Genomic DNA, 21,006 nt, shown 5'->3' on the forward strand with positions numbered 1-21,006 from the left:
GTACTGCCTGACTGGCACCCATGCCAGTGGCATGTAAAAAGCTCCATACGAGCATGGTTGATGCCAGTGCCACTTGACTGGCTCCCATGCCAGTGACATGTAAAAAGCACCATACAAGTGTGGTTGATGCCAGTGCGGTCTGATGGGCTCCCGTGCCGGTGGCATATAAAAAGCATCATTCGAGCATGGTCGTTGCCAGTGCCACCTGACTAGCTCAGATACTGGTGGCACGTAAAAAGCACCCTTTGATTGTGGTTGATGCCAGTACCACCTAACTGGCTCCCATGCCGGTGACATGTAAAAAGAACCCACTACACTCTCAGAGTGGTTGGCGTCAGGAAGGGCATCCAGCTGTAGAAACCTTGCCAGATCAGATTGGAACTTGGTGCAGCCTCCTGGCTTGCCAGTCGTCAGTCAAACCGTCCAACCCATGGAAAGTGGACGTTAAATGATGATGATGTGTTGAAGCAAAAGACAAGATAACAGATAATATTTATAAATCTAGACCCTGTAGGCGGAAAAAAAATGCTGAATCTGTAGCAGATTGATGTTACTGGAGATGATGGAATACATATAATCAGGAGAAGAAGAAGAAGACGACGAAGAAAAAAAAAGAAGAAGAAGAAGAAGAAGAAGAAGAAGAACAACAACAACAACAACAACAAAAACAACAAAAACAGAAAGAAGAGAAATGAAGAAAGGAACAAGAGTGGAGGAGAAAAGGTGAAAAAAAATTGAAAGAATTAATAAAGAAGGGAAAAAAATTGATTTATAGAAGCTTCTATCTATGATAATTTGATGAATTAAAAAATAGCAATATCTACTTACGACTAAGCAGGATAAAGGCCCAAAGCTCTCTTTCTGGGCTGGCTTCTTCTTGTGGTAAATTGCTGGATGTTGCATGTGTTTGAAGTTAAATTCAATCTTGAAATATTAAAAGGTGGGGGAAAAAAAAACCAACAATGAAACAACAATAAAAATCATTGATTTCTCAGATTGGCACACAGCTAGAAATTTTCAACGAAGGTATAATTAAGTAATTCAACTTCAATATATGACTGGTATTTATTTCAAACTAATGAGTGACCTCTATATGATTAGAGAATCTTTTAAAATTTCCCTCAAATCACACTTGCATCATTATCATTATCTGTTTTCCATGCTGGTACGGGTTGGATGGTTTGACAGGAGCCGGCAAGCCAAAGGACTATGCCAGGTTCCATTGTCTGCTTTGGTATGGTTTCAATTGTTGGATGCCCTTCCTAATGCAATTACTTTACAGAGTGTACTGGGTACTTTTTACATGACACCAGCACTGGTCCTTTTTATATGGCATCTTTAGTTCCTGAAGCACCATAAGAGGAAACAAAGTATATTTTGTTGGACTAATGGCTGTGGATGAAATATATATCATACATACATAAATACACACACACACACACGCAAACACATATGTATATTATGAGGCAATTTGGCCTCATGGAGGCAATTTGGCCTCATGGAGGCAATGATGAAAGACCGAGATCTCTGGAGATATGCTGTGACTGCGAAGACCCGACAAATAACGTGAGTTCATGGCTGTTTCCTGCACCAGCTTCACATAGCAGCCCCAGCCCATCCAAAGTATCTTAGATTGCAGGACGGCCTGCTGTGCTTACCTTGGATCATAGGGCGACCTGCTGTGCTTGAGGAGACATATTGAGTCAAGTACATCAACATCAAAATAAAAATTAAATGGAAATTGTAGGTGTGATACCCTTGCCGGTGGCACATAAAAAGCACCATCTGAACATGGCTGATGCCAGTGCCACCTTGACTGGCTTTCGTGCCGGTGGCTCATAAAAAGCACCAACTGATCGTGGCCGTTGCCAGCCTCCCCTGGCACCTGTGTCAGTAGCACGTAAAAAGCACCCACTACACTCACAGAGTTGTTGGCATTAGGAAGGGTAGCCAGCTGTAGAAACACTGCCAGATCAGACTGGAGCCTGATGCAGCCTCCTGGCTTTCCAGACCCCGGTTGAACTGTCCAACCCATGCTAGCATGGAAAATGGACGTTAAACGATGATGATGATGTGTGTGTGTGCATATTAGTCACAGCCTTACATTATATTGCACAAATATATGATAAAATGAAATTAAAGCAAAATATTACTGGTATCTTTTTTTTTTTATCTGCAGCAGGCATGAAAGACAAATCTAAATCAGTCAGTTTCAACTCTCTTAAACAATGCAACAAATGAAGTACCACTGTGTTGTTGAAGATTGAATCTTTGGATTCATATCTACTACACACCAAGAAATCTTAAAAAACACATTGAAATTTATAAGTAGCTATTAATGTGTAAAGCATGAGGAGAGAATTTATTGAGAATTGAAGTCACATTGCACAAAACACCATCATCCTTCAGTATGGTTGAACAACCAATCTCAACCAGTTAGGATCCACAGTTTGCATTATACTGTTCATCTTTTTGACCCCTGAGTGCAAAACATGACTCACAAAACCCCTGTTTGGGTGATTTTACATAATTTTGAATGCATTACTTTCTGGAAACATATTACCATTCTTATAGCACAGTTATTAAATGATTCAAATCATGGACTTAAAATGTATCCATCAAACAATAGTTATTTTAAGTTCTAATGACTTATAGAACAAATGTAATGAACCAACTTTATCATGATATAAAGACATAAAACTTACATAAAAATGATAGCTCTTTGGTTGATGACTTGAAGAAGTCTGGCATCGATCTAAGACAGCCTAGAAGGATAAATTCAAATAATGTAGTAAAGAATAAAAACATAGAACCATAGTTTTGCAGTGTATATCTTCTAGGCATGGCTATAGTGTTAAGAAGTTTGCTTTGCAACCATATGGTTTCAGGTTCAGTCCCACTATGTAGCACCTTGGGCATGTGTCTTCTTCTATAGCCCTGTGTTGAAATGATTTGTCAATAGAGGAGAGAGAGTAAGACGATTACAGTGACCATAGTCTTCAATTGACATTATTTTATTGATCTTGTAAAGAGAAAAGGCAAAGTTGATCTTGGTGCTATTTGAACTTAGAATGTGAAGACATGAAATGTTACTAAGTGTTTTGTCTGGAATGCTAACAGTTCTGCCAGCTTGCCACCTCTAAACTGTTAAATGATACTGATTGATGACCCCCATCCTGTGGAAACTACAGTTAGATAAACAGGAACAATTTGAAAATTGTCTTTACCTCAAATATGTTGCAGTGCAAACCATAATATGTATATGATGACATGTCATCTGGTTTACTGATGCTCAACCAAGCCAGCCATCTGTTCTTTGAAATCCTAAATCAATAATTCTCAATAAGTGTTATTGTATTTGATGGCACATAAATACAGTGACCGAGCGAAGGAACAAGCAGGGCCCCTACTTTCGTGGACAAAACCACATGTCCAGGGGGTGAATCCATCAGCCTGCGGGATTGGCTGCAAACCCTTCGATGCACGGATCATAACCTCACATAAATAGCTGTGGTGCACCTGAGCAGTTGTGGTGTACCTGAGCACTATATACAATAATTTCATTATTATTATCATTTCATTATTATTATAAGACAAACATTTAAAAAAGCAAGTCTCAAAACAATACTTGAAATATATGAAATTGGGCCTATTATTATATGGCTTTAATACACAAAAAACTTTTTTTCCTGAATATGCACAACTGAAATTAGTGTGCATCTAATATACCCATATGTCTTTAATACCATTAAATATAGATTTTATATTTACTACATAAATCTTCTAGTGATTGATTCATGATAAAATATATTTAAAACCATCAAAATCTTTTCATAGCTGTGTAGGTCTTCATTTTTCATAACCTTTAATTTCTTATAGCTTCTCATCTTCAATATTCTTATATGATATTACAAAATCTACATTCATCTTTCCACCATGAGATCATGTAAACATTATGTTATAAAACTTGATTTTAATTAAGATTAATAAGGTTCAAATCATTCCCATCTTTTTAGGGATTGTAGATATATGAGGGGTTACTGAAAAGTTCCTGGCTTTAAGGGTATCACAAAAGTCTAGGTTGGAGGCCCAACTTTCTGAGTTCTCTTACAGGGCTTAGGAAAACTGAAGGACCACTGCAACAAGTGTGTGAATCTGTGTTGGATCTATGCTGGATAAAACTATAATTAACTGATCTTCCTGTATTTTCTTTTACCCAAAGCCAGGAACTTTTTAGCAGCCCCTCATATGTATATTTATAGTTGTACATGTATTTACAGTTCCATCATATCATAAGAAAAAGGTAGACAATGAAATTAGTACCAAATGAAGTAGCCCAGTAAGAATTATTGGTTTGTTGAAGATTACCCACATGGTAATTGACTCAATTTGAGTGTTATAATTAACATAATTTTATGCTTAGCAACTGGAATCAGTCTGTGACATATATGAGAATATTACTTATAATATTAATAATAATAATATAACAGTGAATGATAACAAAATAGCACTAAATGATATGGATTAGTTGAGAGTCATAAATGAAACTGACTTGCTCACCATACAAACTTCAGGAAGTTGTCGAACAAGGCCAATCATTGGCCAGCCATATAACACAGAATATAGCTCCATACATTCCTCCCATCTGTAAAATATCAATAACAATAACAACAATAATTGTTTCAAATTTTGGCATAAGGTTAACAGTTTTAGGGGGTGGGGTAGTTGATTGCATCAACCCCAGTACTTGACTGGTACTTTTATTTTATCAACCCTAAAAGGATGAATGTCTGTGTGTTTAAGGAGTTTGCTTTGAAACCATATAGTTCCAAAGGATGTGTGACTCAGGAGTGCATGAGTAGGGATGATGCCAGTTCTGAGTATCAGTGGCCACTAATCTATGTAGAAAAAATAAACAGAAATAATATAGTATGACTCTGAACCAGATGTATGTTGATGATCAACTTCATGTTAATCAGATGGTAGGTTGTTCTTCTTTAGAATGCATGGTGCATTAAAGAGCTACCTAGAAAATATTACATGGTGGGGAAAAAAGAATGATATTAGTCCTTCACTAATATCATTTTTATTTCGGCAAGTATGAGAGTCAAGTCTGAACAGGTTTTAATCATGGTATGCTCTCATTATCAAAGTATAGGCTTCACTGTACTTTTCAAAGTAATAAAGTAATTGTACAATTATTGTAATGTAAGGGCTGTTGGGGGAGGGGCAGAGGCATAGGGCCAGTGAATGGCCAAGGGGTCTTGCTGTAAGGAGAGGAGTGAGGGAGGCCATGTGAGCAGAAGGATGACTAGTGTGGGCCTCTTTTGCTTTGGATCTGTTGCTCACAGTGGATGTGGTGACTGTGTGAGTTCAGGGAGTTTGCTGTTAGATTCTGGCTAGAGGTTAGACAGATAAGGCTCCTACAGATATATCTCAGCTGGAAAGGATCAATGTTACATGTAAACTCACAAGTTAGGTGAACTTTTTCCCCCCATTACACGTATAATAAAACTGTTCAATAAATAAATAATTCAGAGGTACATCTACATTAAAAAATAATAAATCTTAAGTTAGATTTAAACATATTTAGGTCTTCCTGCATGATGAGATGTATAAGGCAACAAACTTTCTCCATTGTGGCTGATCTAACACAGTTCTTGTTGTACCTGTCCAACCAATCACTATGCATTTAAGGTCCTCCTGGAATTTCCAGCACAGGTGTTCTTAATAGGTGCTTTTCTTGTTTTCCTTCTTTCAGCGTGCATTTTTCTGCAGTCTTTGCATCCTGAATGGCTGGCAGACCCAAAATATGACCTGCTAGATGAAACCAACACAATACCATGGTGTTTTGCAGTGATTGGGATTCTCTTTGAAAAAGGATTTCCTCATTTGTAATTCTATCTCACAAGTGACTTTGCAAATTCTTTGCATGGATCATTGATACTTCTTGACTAACTTCACTCTCATTTTCTAAGTTTCACTGCCACAGAGAACCATTGGTAGAACTATTGTACTATAAAATTGTACCTTCACTATTCTAGAATACAGCCCCTGTTTTGAAAATTATACAATTCACATTACATCCTATTTACAGAAAGCGCTGTAAAGAATAGAAGAGTCAAGTTAATATTAGCATATTCAATGGAGGCTAACAAGAAACATTTGCATAGCAATGAAGAAAGAAACAAAAAAGTTTTTACCTTTCATGTAAAACTACTGTCATTGCTGCATCATGATGTTTGTTATAAATAATGTAATCAAAAAAGGTTTTCTCTTCATTATTGGAATCAAGTTTGGCTCTGAGAGTTAACAGAACGTTTACCATTGCTGCATGCCCTTCAGCAGCAGTGACATGAAGGGGTGTATCCTAAAAACAAAAATTTAAGTCATTGATATTTCATTGTGCATTTGTGTGTAGTGCATTTTATATATATATATATGTCTGTGTTTTAATCTCTACCTGATCGGCTTGAAGAATTGTTAAGATATTTCTTAACAAGTAAACAATCGTAGCCTTAATACACAAATACAGAATCTTTATCCACCAATGCATATATCTAGTATATATAAATCACAGTATGTGTGTGTATATTGACTAACGTATGCATTTCCACAATTCTCAACTGATTTTCACCAAACTTTATACACACATTAATTATGTGCCAAGGATGGCCATGCATTTTGCCCAGAGTTCCAGTGTAAAAGGACAAACAAGGAAAAACGGTGGTTTACATGGGCTTTTCTCTAATTCCTTGCATTATTCTTTTATTCTTTTACTTGTTTCAGTCATTTGACTGCAGCAATATTGGAGCACCGCCTTTAGTTGAACAAATCGAGCCCAGGACTTATTTTTTGTAAGCCTAGTACTTATTCTATCAGTTTCTTTTGCTGAACCACTAAGTTACAGGGATGTACACACACCAGCATCAGTTGTCAAGTGATGGTAGGAGGGCAAACACAGACACACAAGCACACACACACACACACACACACACACACATACACACACACACATATGCATATGACAGGCTTCTTTCAGTTCCCATCTACCAAATCCACTCACAAGGCTTTGATTGGCTGAAGGCTATAGTAAAAGACACTTGCCCAAGGTGCCACACAGTGGGACTCAATCTGTAACCATGTGGTTGGTAAGCAAGCTACTTACTACACAGCCACTCCTGTACCTATGTACATAGTTTTTTCGTATGTAGGGTCTTCCATACTTTTTTTAATCTATATGGTCATATATTATATCATTAGAGAATATTTTTAGTGGTTTTCACATTTTTTGATTTATTATTTATTTGTATGTTGTAATTGTGCATTATTACTTTCTATTTTTTTAAATATGTGTATTGGTGTGTATTGTTTGAGGGTTTTGGCTAGAGAATATTACAAAAGTGAAAGGATTTTGTCTTTATATTTATTTCGACTGTTTTCCATACTTTTTAATCTATATGGTCGTATATTTGCATTACAGAATATTTTTTTTTAGTTGTTTTTACATTATTTTGATGTATTATTTATTTATATGTTAAACCGTCCAAAGGACAGCTGCGTTTGCTAGTATATATATATATATGTATGTGTGTGTGTGTATATATATATATATATATATATATATATATGTCATAAGGATTTATAAACTTTTGAGAGAATGTAACATCATTCTTTTATGGAACAGTGAATTCAAAGCACATAAAACTATAAATAATTACGTGTAGACCATGGGTTGTATATATGTGTGTATGTATGCATTAATGAAAATCTTAACAGAGAATCATTACAAACAGTTAAACTGGGGCACTACCTTGAGTGGTTTTAGTGGAACAAATCAACCCCTGCACCTGTTTTTTTTAAGTCTGGTACTTAATCTATCAGTTGCTATTGTTGAACAAGCAGTGGGTTACAAACACAGATACAAAGACACAGACACACATGCACATATATATATATACTCTTTATTCTTTTTTACTTCAGTCATTTGACTGTGGCCATGCTGGAGCACCGCCTTTGGTCAAGCAAATCGACCACAGGACTTATTCTTTGTAAGCCTAGTACTTAATCTATCGGTCTCTTTTACCGAACCGCTAAGTTATGGGGACATAAACATGCCAGCACCGGTTGTCAAGCGATGTTGGGTGGGGGGGACAAACACAGACACACAAACACACACACACATATATGTATACATATATACGACAGGCTTCTTTCAGTTTCTGTCCAACAAATCCACTCACCAGGCTTTGGTCGGCCCGAGGCTATAGTAGAAGACACTTGCCCAAGATGCCTCGCAGTGGTACTGAACCCAGAACCATGTGGTTGGTAAGCAAGCTACTTACTACACAGCCACTCCTATATATATATATATATATATACACACATGACAGGCTTCCACACAGTTTCATCTGTCTTTACATTCTGATTTCTAATTCTATCGAGGTCAACTTTGCCTTTCATCCTTTCAGGTTCAATAAAATAAATACCAGTTAAACACTGGGGGGTTATGTGATCGATTTACCCCTTCCCCCAGAATTGCTGGTCTTGTGCTAACATTTGAAATCATTAATTATATAAAACATTATATAAAACAGCCACTCCTGCACCTATATATATATATAAAACATTTATAATTAATCATATTATAATTATACCCATGCTAGCATGGAAAGCGGACATTAAACGATGATGATGATGATATTATGATTATGATTATATAAAATGTTTATAATTAATTAAATTAATATTTTATATATTAACTATATAAAGCATTTAGATCTTACTCTGTTTAGATTTTTAGAGTCCAAGATATTGGGGTAAATATCCAAAAGTAGTCGCGCAGTTTGTGTATATCCATTCTTTGCTGCTAAATGAAGGGGCGTGTTACCATCATTGTCTCTAAGATAAATAAAGGAAAGAAAAAATAGAAAGAAAGTAGAACAAGAGGAGACAGGTGGGGGTAGAGAGACACTGAAGAGGTCACAGTATGTGTGAGGAAAAGACTTTGAGAAATAAACTAAGAGTAATTATAATAAAGCTAAAGAAAAGATCAAATAAATAGAGTGTGTTTAATTGACAAAAGATGACCACCCCCAAGTATAATAATAATGAAAGAAATATTCTAATTTAATTTCTTCTCTCATCAGAAAAACTAAATATACATGCATGTGTACAACTATCCATACATGACCACCACTACCACCACCACCACCACCATCATCATCATCAGTTTAATGTTCTCTTTCCCGTGCTTGCACAGGCTGGATAGAGTTTGTTGAAGCAAACATGCTACAGCTGTATGCTCTTCCTGTTCCTAACTCTCACCTATTTTCAGGTAAAGAAATGTTACCATTTGGCCAGGTAAATTCATGCAGAATATTGGAAATAAATAACACTGCTTGTATGACAGTGGCAATCATTTTCTAATTATCATGCAATGTCAAGCCAAGGAAACACAAATATACACAAACTTTCATGACACACATACACACACACACACACATACACACTCTTTCATGCATATATATACATATATGTGTATGTATATATGCGTATGTGCGTATGTATGTATGTTTCCTTTCCTGAGCATCCAATAACACTATACTTGTTCCACGTCCTTGCACTTGTGTTTTCTCTTTGTGTTTTCATGTTTGGATTAACTATGTATGTATGTATGTAAACACACACACAAGCATATACAGGCTTCTTCCAGTTTCCATCTACCAAATCCACTCACAAGGCTTTGGTTGACCTGAGGCTACAGTAGAAGACACTTGCCCAAGGTGTCACACAGTGGGATTGAACCCAGAATTATGTGGTTGGCAAACAAACACCTCACCATACAGCCATGCCTGTACCTATTGACATATATTCTGAGGAGTTTCAAATCAGTTTCAACAATGAATGTTTCTATGTGTGTTAAGTTACTGGAACAATTTACTTATTGAATTATAGTATAAGTGGCTGAATACTCCACAGACATTTGTACTTTTAAAGTCCTTCACAGGCTGACTCAATTTTACACACTGTGTGACAAAGCTAGCCTTTAAAGTACAACCAATTACAGTTACAGACAAAGCAATTTATTCAACATAGACTGGAGTCAAATGAATGTACTTATTTTAGGTATATAAAATAAGCATAGGCATGTGGTTAAAAAGCTTGCTTCTTAAGAAAATATTGTTGGGTTAAGTCCCACTGCATAGCGTCTTGGGCTGGTGTCTTTTGCTATAGCCCCAAGCTGATCAAAGCCTTGTGAGTGGATTTTGGTTGGTAGAAACTGAAATAAGGCAGCAAGCTGGCAGGAGCGTTAGCATGTCGGACGAAATGCTTAGCGGTATTTCGTCTGCCATTATGTTCTGAGTTCAAATTACACTGAGGTTGACTTTGCCTTTCATCCTTTCGGGGTCGATAAATTAAGTACCAGTTACGCACTGGGGTCGATGTAATTGACTTAATCCCTTTGTCTGTCCTTGTTTGTCCCTTCTATGTTTAGCCCTTGTGGGCAATAAACAAATAAGAAACCGAAAGAAGCTCATTGTGTGTGCATGAGTGTGTGTGTACTTGTGTTCTTGTCTTGGCATCACTTGATAACAGTAAATGAGTGTCACTGTCATACAAGCAGTGCTGTTCATTTCCAATATTTGGCAGGTCGACTTTGCCTTCCATCCTTTCAGTTGTGTACTGAGGTTGAGCTAATCGACTGACCCCCTCCCCCCAAATTTCAGGCCTTGTGTCTAGAGTAGAAAAGAATATTCTGCAAAAGCATATCTGGCCATAGGGAAATATTATCTTGCTTAGGAAACAGGTGAGGATTGGTGACAGGAAGGGCACACAGCCATAGAAAACCTGCCTCAATAAGCTCTGTCCAAACTTTGTCGAAGTATGGAAATGACAATATTAAAATGATGGTGGTAACCTTATGCAAGATATAGAAATAATTAAAAAAAATATAAGGATAATCTCTATCTATATAAAGCTGAAGTTGTCTGTACATGGCTGGTTTGGTAGCCTTCAATTAATACTATCTCCTCCAAGACCCTGCAGTGCAAGTTGACCAAAATTGAGAGTATGATAGAAGAAGGCTTGCTCTTCCTTCCGTAGAAGAAAAAGTTCAAATTGGACCATGTTAGCACCAAAAATTATTTACATCAAAAAGGTGCTTTTTTTCTATGAAAATCCCTATTTTTTACTATTTTTTGACTGCTGTGTCGCCATTTTTCGGTGTATTTCAACCAGAAAAATGTTCACTTAAAGAGAATAACAAGTTACGTAATGCAAAATTTTTACTTTTCAAAAATTCCAATTCTAAAGGGTCAAAACAAATCCGAGCAACGCCGGGCGATACTGCTAGTATATATTAAAGAAAGATCAATACTTACTTATATATTACTGCACCCTTCCTTAGCAAAAGTGATACCAGCTTGGTATGACCATTCTGAGAAGCCAGATGAAGAGCAGTCTGATTCAGGTTATCCATCTCATTTAACATTGTAGATCCATCTTTACCCGTGAGGAGCCGCACACATGTGTTAAAGCGACCATATCTTCGATAGAAAACAAAGAAAGCTTATTTATAAGAAGCAGTTCGACATTTTGAAGTTGATATATACATACATAATTACATGTAGGTATATACATACAGACACACACATGGAAAAGTGGATGTTAAATGATGATGATGATGAGAAACATAAGATTAAAGAAATTAGACACATTTAGAACTGATGTGAAAATAAATATTTAGACTGACCGTTGCCAGTTCCGCCCCGACGGGCCTCCGCGCCAGTGGCACATAAAAAGCACCATCTGATCATGGCCGTTGCCAGCCTCGCCTGGCCCCTGTGCCAGTGGTATGTAAAAAAGCACCATTTGACCATGGCCATTTGCCAGCCCCATCTGGCACCTGTGCCGATGGCACGTAAAAAGCACCCAATACACTCACGGAATGGTTGGCATTAGGAAGGGCATCCAGCTGTAGAAACATTGCCAGATCAGACTGGGCTTGGTGCAGCCTTCTGGCTTCCCAGACCCTAGTTGAACCGTCCAACCCATGCTAGCATGGAAAGCGGACGCTATATGATGATGATGATTAAATGTTGATGATATTTCCTAAGTATTTGTTTAATATAACCAAAACATACCTGGATGCAAGGTGAAATGGTGACTGTTCATTATTGTTTTTCAAATTAACAATAGCCCCTAGTTTCATTAAGTCATCAATAGCAGTTAAATGACCCATTTTAGCAGCATAATGCAGAGGTGTCCAACCACTTATGTCTCTTTCATTTAGTAGATCTTTACTGTGCTGAAAAAGGGAGAAAATATTCTTTGAAGATTCTAAACAAGGAAATTAAAAAATTTCTAACTGTATGTTCTCTGAATCAAATCATCAAATTACTAAATATAGCAAATTATGCATGCATGCATGCATCCATGCATCCATCCATACATACATACATACATACATACATACATACATACATACATACAAACAAACAAACAAACAAACAAACAAGCAAATAAACAAAAATACCCTGTTGTTGATGTTGAAATTCCAACTTGGATCTAGTTTAGAAACCAGCTCTTTTTCTGTTGGCAAGAAATCTTGAAGTAAAACTGAACAATGACACACATACATATATACACACACACACACTCACACACACAAACACATATAACAACAACAACAATCCCTTCTATTATAGGCACAAGGCCTGAGAATTGGTGGAAAGGGAGAGTTGATTACATTGACCCTAGTGCTCAACTGATACATTTTTATTGACTCTGAAAGGGTGAAAGGTAAAGTAGACATCAGCAGTATTTGAGCTCAGAATATAAGACAGAAAAATGTTGCTGCTGCTAAAAACAGCAGCAGCAACAGTAACAACAACAACAACAACATATACACACACATACGTACATACATACACACATACATACATACATATGCATGCACATACATACATTGTTGTTGTTGTTTGTTCCTTCGTGAACCACGCCTGGCTCATAAGGACCAGTTTCCCTGTAAGATGCAGGAGGAAAGAGTGAGAGAAAGTTGTGGCGAAAGAGTCAGCAGAAGTTTGCCATTACCTTCTGCTGAAGCCGCATGGAGCTTAGGTGTTTCACTCATAAACACAAACATCGCCCAGTCTGAGATTCGAACCCGCGATCCCTCAACCGCGAGTCCGCTGCTCTAACCACTAGGCCATGTGCCTCCACACATACATACATACACATATATATATATAATAATGCCAAACCAAATATTGATGTTTTGAATGCATTTAAAATATCAGTATTTGGTTTGACTTTATTATTATATGCTATACAACTCCAACTCATTACAAGATAGTGATACTGTAAAAGATTTGGAATGGTTCGTTTCACTGTGCCCAAGTTGAGAATTTCTGCTAAAGTGCATTACATCTGCAGACACACACACACACACACATGCACACACACACACACACACACATGCATATTGAGAAGATACTTTAGTGATAATCTGGATAACTCTTTTTTTACTCTCTTTTTACTTGTTTCAGTCATGCTGGAGCACCACCTTTAATCGAGCAACTCGACCCCGGGACTTATTCTTTTGTAAGCCCAGTACTTATTCTATTGGTCTCTTTCGCCGAACCGCTAAGTAACAGGGACATAAACACACCAGCATCGGTTGTCAAGCAATGCTAGGGGTACAAACACAGACACACAAACACACACATGCATATATATATATACATATATACGACAGGCTTCTTTCAGTTTCCATCTACCAAATCCACTCACAAGGCTTTGGTCGGCCCGAGGCTATAGTAGAAGACACTTGCCCAAGGTGTCACGCAGTGGGACTTAACCTGAAACCATGTGGTTGGTAAACAAGCTACTTACCACACAGCCACTCCTGCGCCTAGGGTTTTCAGAAAAACAAATCAACTGACTAACTTACACATTACAAATACAATCTATAAATGAAACAGTAAAATTATGCAAAACTTCTCTTAAGTTTAAAATGTGACACTGTTTTTCCAATGATAGAGCTTCGTGTCTTTGGTAGAAACCAATTCCTTCTTCAGAGGAAGAATTTAAATAATTAAAAACAGAAGTGTTCACACACACACACACACACACACACATATGAATGGTGTTGATTAATCTCTTATTTTCTGAGATATATTAATTTACAATTTTCATATCTACTGATTTTCAATATTGTACATCTTCTTAATAACTCTGGCATCACTACTTCAGAGAATACAGTAAAGTCTCTGACTTGCTAAGGAGGTTTAACTAGACTGAAACATGTTTGGAGTTGTCTGTTTTACCTGCTAGAATAATTAAAATAATATTACTGTTTAATGACTAATATACTTTTTTCATCACATAATTATTTCAAATTAGCATTTTAATGCTACTGAACTAAATATAGTGCTAACAACTCAACCATTATTTTCATGCAAATGGCATTCCTGAGTAATTTCTCACAAAATTCATCATTATAATAAGTTTCATTTAACAGGCTATGACTCTTCTCAATTAAGAAATCAATTAATCCACTAAGTTAAGAGCCATTAACTCCATTCACAGACCATATTTTATCTATACTATTTGAAGAGAAACAGAAGTATTCATACTTTCCTCAAAGAATTCCAAAACAAATTTAAATGGGATCCATTTTCAATTGCCAGGTGAAGGAAATTCCGATAGCTTTCATCTTTCACTAATAAATTTGCACCTCTTTTAATTAAAACCTGAACCATTTCCCAGTGTCCTTTACTTGCAGCTAAAAGTAAAGGAGTTCGGCCACGAGAATCCAGTGCATTAATGTCAGCACCCTTCAAAAGAAAGAAAGAAAAAAAATGTTATATATTTATCAATATAATAGACTGGATTATGATAGAGTCATTCTGGCATTTTTAAATACATGTATTATTATATACCCACCCTTTTTTTTTGTCCTAGCATCATATAATATTAAGTATGAAAGCCTTTCATTGTACATTTAATAAATAGTTGTTGATATTCCATTCCACTGTTTCATGCCACATCGCTGTTTTTCAGTGGAATATCAGTAACTAGATCATAATTAATGTTATGTACAACTGGAAAAAAATATATATAACAACAAATAAATGTAACAATCATCATCATCATCATCAGCAGCAGCAGCATTATCAAAGTCATCATTGTCATCATTCAATGTCTGTGTTTTCCATGCTGGCTTGGGTTGCATGGTTTAACCTTTTCAATACCAAGCCTGCTGAAACTGCTTCTGACTCTGTAGTACAAATGTCTTGTTTTCATAAGTTTTGAATTAAAATCTTCCACCAAACCTTAGTCACAATATATGTTCCTAATACACTAGCTTAATGATAACCAAGACATTTTACTAAATTCTTTGTTATATTTAAAGTAATTGAAAGAAACACAGAGCACCTCAAAATAAATATGGTAACAAAAGGATTAACAGAATCCAGCAATTTGCAGGACGGCATTGAGCTCCAGTACCAGTATTGGCATGGTTTCTATGGCTGAATGCCCTTCCTAATGCCAGTGTGTGTTTTGACAGATTAGCATGAAGTAGTCATCTTAGTTTCAACATACAATCTCAAATCAAAACTCCTGTCAACATGTAGTTACAACAAAGAAACCGTTTCTATACTTATGTTTTTTTCTTATGTCATTTCAACAGTTACAGTTATTGGACCATAGCCATGCTAAGTCAATGTCTTCAAAGGTTTCTAGTCAATTATATGAACTCCAGTAGAAGCTATGGACTATGTTTTGTGAAACAGGCATGCATCATGATGTGAGGAGACAAACAAACAGAAAAACAAGTACTGGTGTCAGTCAGATGGATAATGACAGAGAAAAACAATATCAAAGATAAAAAAGTCTACAAAAATTGGATTTACATCATGTCACACTAAGGGAAGCAGATAGATAATCAGCATAGGTACTACCTCATGAGCTTTGAACATCCTGTCAGAATAGCAAGGTATGGCTACACTCCAAGACAATGCCTGTTCTCTAGTTAGAAATAACAACACACAAAAAGCCTGTCACTTTGGTTACTATCCACACAGAGAGGAGAACAAGTTACAGTACAATGTTGTTTACAAATTAACCTATGAAAGGGGAAATGCAAACAATGGACTGACCAAGTGATAATTGCATGTCAAAATAGCAGGACATTTACAATCATACACCTTCTAGTATAGTAGACCACCACAACAATTATGCAAAAAAAAACAAATACATTTAAATATTCAAATAAATAAATAAGAAACCCACATATCTTTGTGAGACATCCAAATACTAAAAATTATTGGGTTGAATAAATATAGTTCATGGAGAAACAGAAACCAATTTTGAACTGCAGTTGAGAATCAGACATGTAGAAATAGACATTTAGTCCCTGCGAGTTGCAAAATTATGTGATTCCATGTTTCTCCTCTATTAATGAGAATACAAATCAATGTCATATGAAGACTTATATATAAATCAAAATTGCTCTCAGTATAAGCAATAGAACTTATACCAGCAGCAAAGGAGCTTCCATTCAAAAGTTACCCATCAATTTGTTTATACATTTATCTGTTTGTTTATGCATTCATCCGGCCATACACTTACTCTTTTACTTGTTTCAGTCATTTGACTGCAGCCATGCTGGAGCACCGCCTTTAGTTGAGCAAATTGACCCCGGGACTTATTCTTTGTAAGCCCAGTACTTATTCTATCGGTCTCTTTTTTGCCGAACTGCTAAGTGACGGGGACATAAACACGCCATCATTGTTTGTCAAGCAATGCTAGGGGGACAAATACAGACACACAAACACACACACACATATATATTTACACATATACATATATATGACAGGCTTCTTTCAGTTTCCGTCTACCAAATCCACTCACAAGGCATTGGTCGGCCCGGGGCTATAGCAGAAGACACTTGCCCAAGATGCCACGCAGTGGGACTGAACCCGGAACCATGTGGCTGGTTAGCAAGCTACTTACCACACAGCCACTTCCCTGAGTATACAAATATAAAAAGTTGTAGTAATGTAGAAGACATGATTCCTCACAATACAAAAGATTGCTGGAAGGTTTTAGTCAAAAGCTCAATAAAATGCAAGTCTAACAGACCAGACATAATGACCTGAGATTGAGGAAAGAAGTTATCCAGAGGAAATCAGTTACCCAGCTGATGTCAGCATAATGTTTAATGATTAGTGGAATGAGAATCCTACAGTTACTCCACCCAACTTTGAATTTATACCTGTAGTTATAGGGGTACTTGGATATATAACTAACTACCTTGACACTAATCTTGAAATGCTAGGCTTTACAAAAGCTAAATGAACATGGCTAATCAGGAAATTACTGCTACAAACCATTAAGAGCACTGTCACAATATGTAAAACATTCTAGGTTAGCATTTAATAAATGTATATTCACATGTTTAAATATGCAAACATACTTGTGTACACATATGCAATGACATCTATGCTTGCATACATGTATATATGTATAATACAATGAAAGTATATAAACAGGCAAACAACTGGTGTCAGATTAGATTATGATATTTATATATTTAAACATAATGGTTATTACATAAGGATGAAGAAAGTAAGGAGGTGTGCAGATAGTTCCTTACAGCTGTTTCAAAAATAGATGCACAGATGATGCATTTCTCAGCAAACGAACAATAGATATCCATATAAGCAGTGATCTATTCCATCATCAGAGAGAGAATGAGGTAGTTTCTTAGTAGAAGGCTTTGGTCTACCATCAGTGTAGTAGATCAAAGCTTTCTATCAAGGATCCTCTCCAATGATAGAATTGATTGCTACTTAAGCTCTCTACTGAAAATACCAGTTATTTGCCTGTTTATATTACCATTTTATTATACATGTATCTGCTCAAATGATAAACCACCTATAGCCAATCATTGTTAGGTAGCAACATCTCTGTTTTCAGTTGGAGTCTTAGGTGGCAAGTCAATTTGAGCACTAATTGTATGTACATATTACATTACATCATCAAACATAATATTACATGAATTTTACATGTATACAAGTGCTTATACATATATACAAACATACATGTTTTAATATTGGGTTGACCGGAAAGTTCCTGCCAATTTTTAAAGGAAAGGAAAAGGTCAATAAATACTTGCCATTACATTTTTAATCAACCAAATATGAATCATTGTATTGCACTATGCGTCTCCATCTTTCCTTTAACTTGAAAATACCCACTTCTCAGAGTTGAGGTGGTTTCATGGCAAAGAATACATCAAGGTCTCTTTTTACGTCATCCAAAGAATTGAAATTTTTACCATTAAGACTATTCTGCAGAGACCTGAATAAGTGGAAATCCAAAGGAGCAATATCTGGTGAATATGGAAGGTTGGGTAACACATCCCAGCTGAGCTGCAGCAATTTTTGTCTGGTTCCCAAAGCATCAAGTGCCGAAAATGAACTTTCTTATCTTCCATTTTAAAGGGTTACAGAATTAACACAGGTTATAGGAACATAAACTTTCTTCCACGAAAAGATAGCTTAAACTGTGCTCTAAATAGAGGTGTAATCAAATCCTATTTTATGGACTCAACCATGTTCTAAAATAAGTCGAAAGGTAAGCTACTATAAATCGGCACGAACTTTCCGGACAACCCAATACATACATATGTACTTCATACATATATACATGCATATCTGCACATATGTACTCATACATGCAAGAGCATATATGCTTTGATGAATTTATCTAAGTTCCAATGGAAGAGCCTTGTGTCTGTTTAGAAGCTGACTCTTTTTCCATTGGTGAAGAATTCAAATTATAAAACCATTTGTAAAGACGTACCCTATCAAGTAGGAAGTGCACGGCAGCAGCTTGGTTCAGTTGTGCAGCTCTATGTAGTGGTGTCATCTTATGAAGATCAGCCATGGAAATGGCAGAGGAGAACTTTTCAGGTTGGTATTTTTGCATATATTCTAGAATTTCCACTTTGCCTTGTGATGAAGCACAATGAACCGGAGTAGAGAAATCTTCCTGAAATATATGATTACGATAAATAAGAACCAGCTCTTTTATCAACATCATGTTTTATCTGTTGTTGTTGCTGTTGTCATTGTCATCATCATCATTGTCATGGTCATTGTTCATTATTTACATTATTTACATAATTTACATTCAACGGATATTTGTCCTCATCTTGTTTGTTGTTAACACGTTTAATACAAAATTTCAAACCTGGGTTCAGGTTCGAAATTTCCCCAAGACACCTGAAGAAGGCTGGAGGGTATATCAGCTGAAACATTGTGTCAACAACGAACAAGATGGGGACAAATATCTGTCGAATGTAAATAATGTACATAAATCCTCATCTCTTAAATACAGAACTGTAGGGTCATTGTTGTTCTCATCATCATTTATATCCATATTCCATACTGACATGGGTTGAACAGTTCTACAGGATCTGACTTAACCAAAGGGCTGCATTGGTTTCCAGTATTCACTTTAGCAAGGTTTTTATGGTTGCTTACCTTTCAGTTTACAGAATTAGCTGAGTACCTTTTTTTCATGGCAGATGGTCAAAAATTCAATAAAACAATCCTGAGTTCCTTACTCTTTTAATTGTTTCAGTCATTTGACTGCAGCCATGCTGGAGCACCACCTTTAGTCAAGCAAATCAAGCCCAGGACTTATTCTTTTTGAGCCTAGTACTTATTATATCAGCCTCTTTTGCTGAACTGCTAGGTTATGGGGCTGTAAACACACCAGCATTGGTTGACAAGTGATGTTGGAGGGACAAACACAGACACACAAACATACACACACACATACATGCATATATATATATATATATATATATATATATATACACATATATACAACGGGCTTCTTTCAGTTTCCGTCTACCAAATCCACTCACAAGGCTTTGGTCGGCCTGAGGATATAGTAGAAGACACTTGCCCAAGATGCCTTGCAGTGGGAATGAACCCAGAACCATGTGGTTGGTAAGCAAGCTACTTACCACACAGCCACTCCTGTACCAGTTTCTCTATTTTTATTGCATATCACACTCTTCTAATTGACAATTTACCTTAATAAAGAGTTACATCAGTTTTCATGATAGCGTGGTGGCAAAATTGTTAGAGTATCAGAATAAATACATTTTGGTATTTCTTCTAACTCATTATGGTCTGAGTTCAAATTTTACCAAGGTCAAGAAAATAAATATTGGTCCAGTACTGGGATTGATGTAATCAACTTGCCTGCTTCCTTCACAATTGCTGGCCTTGTACCAAAATTAGAAAGAATTATTATTATTATTACCTCCATCTTAGAGGAGGCAGAAATATTGTTTTCAGTCACGTTTGTTTGTTTGTTTGTCTGTGGACAAGATATCTCAAGAACTGCTGGATGGATTCAGATAAAACTTTCAGGGATGCTTGGCCTCATGACTGGCACAAGCTGATAGATTCTGAGATCGATCTGGCACCGATAAAGGATTCTGGATTATTTTTCTGGTTCTTTTACTTAATTTTTGAGAGCGGTTGGGTTCATTTTTAGTATTCTCGTTTGTGAGAGCAGTCAAGTTTATTTCAGATATTCTCATTTTAAAAATCATCTCTGGCTAATTGTTGAGAGGACATTAGTGTTGATTTGGTGGAGGTTTGTACTCGCTGAGTGCTCTTGTTATTATTATCATCATCATATTTTCTTTGCTTACCTTTTAACACTGGAGATGTGTAACAGTATCAGCAGTCCATTACCAGGCTGAGGTAACACTTTATCGACATCGTCGTCATCATTATTATTATCATTTTTATTAAGGCGGTGATCTGGCAGAATCATTAGAACACTGGGTGAAATGCTTAGCATTATTTCGTCCACCTGAGTTCAAATTCAGCGGAGGTCAACTTTGCCTTTCATCCTTTCGGGATTAAGTACCAGTGAAACACTGGGGTTGATGTAATCAACTAGTCC

General features: G+C 36.5%; 1 protein-coding gene across 1 annotated transcript in view; it reads right to left on the bottom strand.

Annotated features, from left to right (window-relative positions):
* Window positions 1-21,006, bottom strand: part of LOC115209442 (transient receptor potential cation channel subfamily A member 1-like) — a 77,252-nt gene that overhangs the window by 25,016 nt on the left and 31,230 nt on the right. The window contains exons 8-16 of the mRNA XM_036500951.1: window positions 18,877-19,065; window positions 14,640-14,840; window positions 12,147-12,310; window positions 11,385-11,549; window positions 8,787-8,901; window positions 6,204-6,370; window positions 4,561-4,645; window positions 2,706-2,765; window positions 829-924 (exon numbers count right to left, since the gene is read on the bottom strand). Of these exons, the coding sequence (XP_036356844.1) occupies window positions 829-924; window positions 2,706-2,765; window positions 4,561-4,645; window positions 6,204-6,370; window positions 8,787-8,901; window positions 11,385-11,549; window positions 12,147-12,310; window positions 14,640-14,840; window positions 18,877-19,065 (1,242 nt within the window). The remainder of the gene's footprint in view (window positions 1-828; window positions 925-2,705; window positions 2,766-4,560; window positions 4,646-6,203; window positions 6,371-8,786; window positions 8,902-11,384; window positions 11,550-12,146; window positions 12,311-14,639; window positions 14,841-18,876; window positions 19,066-21,006) is intronic.

The sequence above is a fragment of the Octopus sinensis genome, linkage group LG3, assembly GCF_006345805.1.
Source record: "Octopus sinensis linkage group LG3, ASM634580v1, whole genome shotgun sequence".
Classification (NCBI taxonomy): domain Eukaryota; kingdom Metazoa; phylum Mollusca; class Cephalopoda; order Octopoda; family Octopodidae; genus Octopus; species Octopus sinensis.